The sequence below is a fragment of the Elephantulus edwardii genome, unplaced genomic scaffold (assembly GCF_000299155.1).
Source record: "Elephantulus edwardii isolate Elephantulus edwardi_28Jun2011 unplaced genomic scaffold, EleEdw1.0 scaffold00016, whole genome shotgun sequence".
In the NCBI taxonomy this organism is placed as follows: Eukaryota; Metazoa; Chordata; class Mammalia; order Macroscelidea; family Macroscelididae; genus Elephantulus; species Elephantulus edwardii.
The window spans coordinates 19,682,761-19,690,495 of record NW_006399766.1 but is presented as its reverse complement, the minus strand read 5'-3'; the positions used below and the strand labels follow the sequence as shown (position 1 = coordinate 19,690,495).

The window sequence follows — 7,735 nt, the reverse complement described above, 5'->3', positions numbered from 1 at the left end:
GGGGGGGAAACTTCCCAGCCATACTGAACTTCCCAGGCATTCCTTCAACTAACCATTCTCAACCCTCGACCCATGTCTATGGCATGCTACTCCGCCCCTCCCCAACTTTCCTGGGAACTAAAGAGAACTAATTGCAAAAGCCATTCAGTGTTTCCCAGGATGCCCTGGCGGCTCCTCCAGCACATTTCCCCTCCACTAGCCCTGACGCCTTCCCCTCGGCAATCTACTTCATGTAAATGATAGCAAATTCTGCCTAATCTTCTTGCCTAGAAAGTGTAGCAATTGTTCCCTCCTCCTCATGACAGCTGCTACCTTATTCAAGTCAATCATTCAAAACACTCTCCTCTAGTCTGCCCTCACAGGCCCATTGGAGTCTCTGCTTCAATGCCTGCTGCCTTAAAATCCTCCCCAAGATCCTGTCCACCTGGGTTCCCGCAGTTCGCTCCTAAATTCCTGTTCTTTGATACACGAGCTCCTTGCATCCACTTCGTATTTTTTTCCTTTCCCTGAAAAATCTTTCCCTCTGGCTCTCGTCTCCTAGTTACTTTGCCTTACTAGCTTCAGATCTGATTTCCTGTTACTTCTTCCTTCTGGAGTTAGTCATGTCGTAAAAGGTTAGTCTCCCAAGAAGACGTTACAACGTTACGTTACAACTGGGCTTGGTAATGGTGATGTTTTGTGCAACTCCAATTTTTTTTTTTTTTTTTTGGCGTGTGACATGTAGTGCACACTTAAAACAAAAACTTGCTGTTCCGTGGAACTAAAATTTCACCCAGCGGCATGTACTAGCTATATCTGGAGAGTTTTAGCCACAAGGCATCTGGCCCTTGGTCTGGTTTCGTCTGGAGTGTATCCTCCCCCTTGCCCACCAAGCCTGCCTTCTAAGTGTTTAGTAAATGTCCTGCATGAATACATTGTCTCTGCCAGTTTTGTATGGGTCTCTCCTCTCTCCCTCCCCTTCATCTGGCAGTGATCAGAATTTTCTCCATTCATTAAAAATGTTGCAAGTTCATTTTGGAAAGAATACGACGACCCAACTTTTCTGTTTTCCACGCATGTACAACTGGGCTAGTAAGAACCTCGACTGTCCTGTCGAGAAAAAAAGGAGTTAAGGCCATGTCCGGGCCGTTGCAAGGGTCAGGACTTGGCCGTTCTTTATTAATGATCCTTTCGGAGAAAAGCCCAAGGCACCAAAAGCGCGCGCAACAAAACTGGGTGGGGGTAGGGCGAACGGTTAGACGGAGGGGCGGGCCTAAAGCAGAGAGCCTGGGCAACGGGGAGGAGTTAAGGGAGTGACATTCACCTCGACCAATAGAAAGGCTGGGCACAATTCCCCTCCTATTGTGTTTCAAAATCTCGTCTCGATTTCCATCCGGGTCTTTCAGCCTCGTTCCCGGGCAGTATAAAGTTTGCTGTCTCCTTTGTTCGCCCTCGTTGCGCAGCAGTGCGAGCGCCTTACCTTTCTTGTCATATCCAGCGGCGTTCCCTCGTGCGGAACCTTATCGAAACGCCCGTCAGCGAGTTTCCTAGGAACTTGAAACAGTCATCGCGTTGGCGGTAGGTGCAGCCGTCTTCCTCGCCTCCCCCCCAAGCTCAGGCCGCGTTAGAATGTGAGGATTATATTATGTCCCTGGAGAATAAACTGGGGGCGGCGGGCGGCCATTTTAGAACCCGGAGGTGCCAAGCAGTTTACCAGAACCCAGGGGGTCGGGAGTAAATTTCGGAGATACATGCCCTACGCATAGCGAGTAATTTCGGGATCTCTCCTGCGGGAATAGGGGCGGAGGTTGGGACTTGGGGGAGCGGGACGTGGAGGAACCTGCATCGGGATGGCGTTGGCGCCAAGCATGGGCGTGCGGGCTTGGTGCGGGGTCTTGGGCGGCCTGGGAGAGGAAGCCCTTTGCATTTGTCGGGGTTCCCTGCGTGGGAAGCGCACCCTCCGTCGATGCCAATTGTTTGGGCAGACGCCAAGCGTCGCCATTTTGTTTTCTCCACGCGGTTTATAATGACGGCTTTTAATTAGCTTCTTGCCGCAGTCGCCGGGTGCCGTGTTTGCTACATTGTGCGCTTCCACGTTCCGTTATTTAACGTGTTACATCGTCGACGCCTCATCTCTTTTAGATACATAGTAAAATTTTCGGCGGGACGCGGAGGCTGCGGGGAGGGAAGAGCCACTCTTGGCTCTGAACTTTTGCACTCTGCTTGGATGTGCGAGGGCCTCTAAGGGAGAAAAAGCCCTCGGAAGGAGACGAGGGTGGGGTGCTGCACGTGGTCCTTGACCTTGAGTCCCTGCATTAGGGTAGTGAAAGTCGTTATGACCATTTGGATTCGAGGGACCTAGGGGTCTTGGAGTTGATTTGAGTGAAAACAGCAAAGGGAGATTAAAAGTAATTGCAGGGGGAAGGGGTGGGCAGGGAGAAACGTGCAGCAATTAAAGACTGGAAACCCTAAGTCTGTAAACTTTAATTAAAATTAAGAAAAAATTTAAAAAGGGAAAAACAAATGCTAAAAAAGTTAAAGAATTAATTGCAAGAGTTGACTGTTAACCCAGATTATGATAAATTACATTATTTCTAGAATGTACTTTCTTTTTTTTTTTTTTAGAATGTGCTTTCTGTTGTATTATAATGGCTTTCCTATTGTGCTCTACACCTCGAAAAGAGAACTTTGGTGTGTGTTTTTTTTTTTTGTTTGTTTTAAATTTATTTTATTATTTTTTGTGTGTACCATCAAGAACTTTGTTTTTAAGGACTAAGATTTTTAGTGAAATAAATGCGAAGAGGCTCAAATAATGGATAAACTTCCAGAGAGGTTAATACACTATTTATCCCCCCTCACCTGTTTTCAACAGGTACATACCCCCGGGGGAAAAATGGTTGAAGCTGATCGCCCAGGAAAGCTCTTCATTGGAGGACTCAATACAGAAACAAATGAGAAAGCGCTGGAGGCTGTATTTGGCAAATATGGACGAATTGTAGAAGGTAAATATACACAAAGCAGCAAATCTATGTTGGGCTATTGTAATAAAAAATAAGCCATGATGAACAAAAATTACATTGATCATCTGAAATGACAATGCATTTGTCCTCTAAGAAGTTCTGAGCTTTCTTCTTATTGTTCTTATCTTTATTGTTTTTGTTGAACTGGAGTGACACTTTTTCCCTTCCATACTTTGTTTTAGTGCTCTTGATGAAAGACCGAGAAACTAACAAATCAAGAGGATTTGCTTTTGTCACCTTTGAAAGCCCAGCGGATGCCAAAGATGCAGCCAGAGATATGAATGGAAAGGTGATACTACTGCACAACAAATGCCATATTTCTTAGTATATAAAACACCATGCCTGTTCTTGTTAGCCAAGAATGACCTAGTGTAGCTCTTAAATTTGACTGGACATAATTTTATATTCCTATCACAGTTACTTGGAACCACATTTTATTGCCAAGATAAAACAAGTTTCTCAACTCAAACTAAGTGAGAATGTTAGTATTGAGATTTGTAAAGTGATAGCCTTTATTTGGATAATCTGGGGTTTGGTTTCACATTGTGCCATTAAGACAGTTCAGTGAATCACTGTTTTATAAACATTTGTATACTCTTATTGTAAGTAAGTGTGATATTTGAAGACAGTAAGCATGTGTAGTAAAACATATTAAGTGTTTGTTAAACCAAGGGAAAAAGTAATGTCTTAGAGTGTTATGGTGGGTCTGCAATTTTGTATAATTAACCTTCTTTCCCCCCCCCCCAGTCTTTGGATGGAAAGGCTATCAAAGTGGAACAAGCCACCAAGCCAACATTTGAAAGTGGTAGACGTGGACCCCCTCCACCTCCAAGAAGCAGAGGTCCTCCAAGAGGTCTTCGAGGTGGAAGAGGAGGAAGTGGAGGAACCAGGGGACCCCCTTCACGTGGGGGTCACATGGGTAATTATTTGACTAGAATTTGTGGTTGATATTAGGAACTGCTGATTCACATAGTATGTTTAGGTTCAGTACTATTAAAATGGGAAAAGGATAACAATTTTTTTAAATTATTTTTTTTTTAAATTTTTTTTTCAAATTTTATTATTTTTGTGTGCGTGTACCATCAAATCAGATCTGACTGGTACAGGAGGAGATTGTCCCTCCTTTCCCGGCAGAGCATCTGGTGGATTTGAATCGTGTGCCTCTAGGATTGTAGTTGCAGCTCCTTGCCACTAGGCCACCAGAGCTCCCCTAACAATTTCAAATTTAAGGTTTAAAAGAACAACGGATTTGTTCTTTATCCAGCTAGTTTATTATGTAGAAAAAGGTTGCTAGTCATAGGTAACTGTTAAAATTGGAACAATGTATGATGTACTTGTTAAGACTAACATTCATATTTGTTCAACAACTGAAATTTAGTCCCCCCAATTAACATTATGATCAATCCTGTATTAAAAAACTTTGAAATTGTTTTTTGTGAGTTCTGATAAAGCTTTTCTTTTTTAATGTAGATGATGGTGGCTATTCTATGAACTTTAACATGAGTTCTTCCCGGGGACCACTGCCAGTGAAAAGGGGACCACCGCCACGAAGTGGAGGGCCGCCTCCTAAAAGATCAGCCCCTTCAGGACCAGTTCGAAGCAGCAGTGGAATGGGTGGAAGAGGTACACTTCCAATTATAAATCTATACAGCCTAACAAAGAGTAGAGGTAAAATACTAACAAAGACTGATACCATGGATTCCACTTTGTGAATATACTGTTTTCTCCCCTTTAATTTTAGCACCTGTATCACGTGGAAGAGACAGTTACGGAGGTCCACCAAGAAGGGAACCGTTACCTTCACGTAGAGATGTTTATTTGTCCCCAAGAGATGATGGATATTCTACTAAAGATAGGTAAGAGAAAGTTGAGGTTGCATTCTCATGAGAAATTGTAGGGGTTACTACTCATGCCATCAAACTGATTACTTTTTGTTTCTGTAGTTATTCAAGCAGAGATTACCCAAGTTCTAGGGATACAAGAGATTATGCACCACCACCAAGAGATTATACATATCGTGATTATGGTCATTCCAGTTCACGCGATGACTATCCCTCTAGAGGCTATAGGTAATTTTCCTTTTGCTTCCATTGTTTTAATGATAATTATTACTGTGGTATATGATCCACTTAAAACCATTTCCGTTTCCTTTTCAGTGATAGAGATGGCTATGGTCGTGATCGCGATTATTCAGATCACCCAAGTGGAGGCTCCTACAGAGATTCCTATGAGAGTTATGGTAAGATACTGGTGGAGGGTCTTGAATAGAACCAGCTTGACTTTTTAGGTTCATGAGCCAGTTTATTATTAGGCTGTGTGGTGCTTGCTTTAAGAGGGACATTTGCTTGCTTTTTTCTAGGGGTTAACTTTTATCAGCTGGGCTTTTCCTAGTTTTATAAGGGGATTTTGTTTTTCTCAGTTTCTTTTTGAGGCTGTTTGCTTGCTTTGGAGGGGATTTTGCTTGCTTAAATTGGCAGCTTTATGTGTTTTCCCCCCCAACAGTGAAAATACAATTTAAAAATTTTATTAACAAGATCAAATGTTTACCATTGCAATATGAAGGAAAGTCTACAGTTCAAAATTGCAACTTATCACTGGAAAGTGGCTGAGTTTCTACTCTAAAATAACAAGCTGTCTGGAAAATATCCTCTTGAAATACATCGTCTTCAGTCTTTTCAAACAAACATTAAGATCAATCCATTTCCGTATCTCAGCAAATGAGCAAATCCCTTTATGGCCAGTAATGGCACAGTTTAAAACTTTCCCATTTGAGAAAGTAAACGTTTAATACAAGAATTCTGTAAATTCAGATTTAAATGTTGTATATATACAATTTATAGTGTTGCCATATTACCTGACCATTGACCCTGCAGGTAACTCACGTAGTGCTCCACCTACACGTGGGCCCCCGCCATCTTATGGTGGAAGCAGTCGCTATGATGATTACAGCAGCTCACGAGACGGATATGGTGGAAGTCGAGACAGTTACTCAAGCAGCCGAAGTGATCTCTACTCAAGTGGCCGTGATCGGGTTGGCAGACAAGAACGAGGGCTTCCTCCTTCTATGGAAAGGGGGTACCCTCCTCCACGTGATTCCTACAGCAGTTCAAGCCGCGGAGCACCAAGAGGTGGTGGCCGCGGAGGAAGCCGATCTGATAGAGGGGGAGGCAGAAGCAGATACTAAAACCAAACAAAACTTTGGACCAAAATCCTTGTTCAATGAAACAAACAAAGTGGAACCTGTTCTGTCATAACTACCCAAGGACTATTGAAAGGAAAAAATTGTGTTACTTTTTAAAATTTCCTGTTAAGTTCTCCTCCGTAATTTTTATGTTCTTGTGAGGAAAAGCAGTAAACATGTTTAATTTTATTTGCTTTTATGACTTTGCTTTCAATAAGCAAATGTTGAATGTGTTAAGACTTGACTTGTGTACTAGTGTTGTAATTCTCTTTAACTGTTCCTGAAGGCCACTTTCTATTTGATTAATCCCAGTTAATGAGGCAAGCAATACTAAGATTTTTTGCAGACATCTAGCCATCTAAAATGGACAGATGAATCATTCTGCCTATATAAACAAGGTAGATGGATAATATAGAAGGGTGGTTGGGTTTGCTACTCTTTAAGATTTCAGGTTGTCTTCAGACTGAAATCTCAGTGTTCTCAGTGTGAAAAACCTGAGAACAGATGCTTACTTAAGGAAAGTGCTATTTCACCCAGTAAATCCAAAAAAGCACATGGATAATGCTGGCCATATATTGCCTTTTTGACATTTCCTTGGGAATCTGCAAGAGCCTCCCCTTTCCCTTCCCCCAGTAAGACCATTTAAGTGTGTGTTAAACAACTACAGAATAAATAAAAGAGTTTGGCCAAAACCAACCATGAAGCTGCAAACGGTGCTTGCTCTTACTGTTTCAAATTTTTGCAACTCTGTAGTGTCTCACTTTTAAAGGAACAGCTTGATTGCAAAGGAGAAAATAGATAAGCAATGAATGAAGTTCTCTCCAACTTCTCAAAGGCTTATGACTTCTAAAAAGTGAATCTATCAGCATTCTACATCAGATTTAAAGCATCATTTGTACCTGTGATACAGCAAAGATGGTAAGCAAAGCAAACTAGTTTTTCCGTCTAAGTCGAAATTGAACACAGTTTTCCTCCTCATAGTACAGTGAAACTGTACATCATGGCAATGGAAATGCTTTCTAGATGTAAAAAACTTATGGAAAAGCAAATGTTCAATAGCATTTTAGAAGTGCTACAAATTCAACACATGGATTTTTTTTTTTAAAGCATGTTTTAAACACTTAAAAGGCCTTAAGATGGCTGTTTACCTGGGATTTGGGAGGGGGGTGAATTTTTTTTTAAGATTTTTTGATGGAAGACCTTTAAACATGCTCATATTTGAATATTTTTCAAATTAGTCTTTTAGACAGAGGAAATGGCTTAATTTTGGGGTCTCCCTCTATGCCCTTATAAGCCATTGCAAACATTTAGTTGGATGCCTGACTTGTTTTTAGTTCTATGAAACTACACTATGGAGAAAATCTATTGCAAGTGGTCATTAAAAACAAAACCTGAGGCAACATGACCCAGGTCCAGCCATGAAGTTGAAAAAGATGCTCTTGAATGTAGTAAACTTGAAGACCTCCAACTAAAAATCTTTATACTGCACTTATTCCTTCAAATAAGTTTTGTCCGTTCAACTTATGGATTTAACATGGCAGTGCACCATTGGAAC

At 41.6% G+C, this 7,735-nt stretch overlaps 1 protein-coding gene across 1 annotated transcript; it reads left to right on the top strand.

Moving 5' to 3' along the window:
* Positions 1–2,872: 2,872 nt before the first annotated feature.
* Positions 2,873–6,183, top strand: RBMX (RNA binding motif protein, X-linked). Its single transcript, XM_006881825.1, has 8 exons — positions 2,873–2,981; positions 3,182–3,288; positions 3,747–3,918; positions 4,470–4,622; positions 4,741–4,855; positions 4,943–5,068; positions 5,156–5,238; positions 5,873–6,183. Exons 1-8 carry the CDS (start codon positions 2,873–2,875, stop codon positions 6,181–6,183), a joined length of 1,176 nt encoding a protein of 391 aa, XP_006881887.1.
* Positions 6,184–7,735: the final 1,552 nt, after the last annotated feature.

What these genes read in the sequence shown, in the direction of transcription:
- RBMX (XM_006881825.1), top strand. Translation starts at nt 2,873, where the DNA reads ATGGTTGAAGCTGATCGCCCAGGAAAGCTCTTCATTGGAGGACTCAAT. An exon ending in CAGTGGAATGGGTGGAAGAG is followed by an intron (nt 4,623 to 4,740) that starts GTACACTTCCAA and finishes CTTTAATTTTAG; the next exon opens with CACCTGTATCACGTGGAAGA. An exon ending in GGATATTCTACTAAAGATAG is followed by an intron (nt 4,856 to 4,942) that starts GTAAGAGAAAGT and finishes TTGTTTCTGTAG; the next exon opens with TTATTCAAGCAGAGATTACC.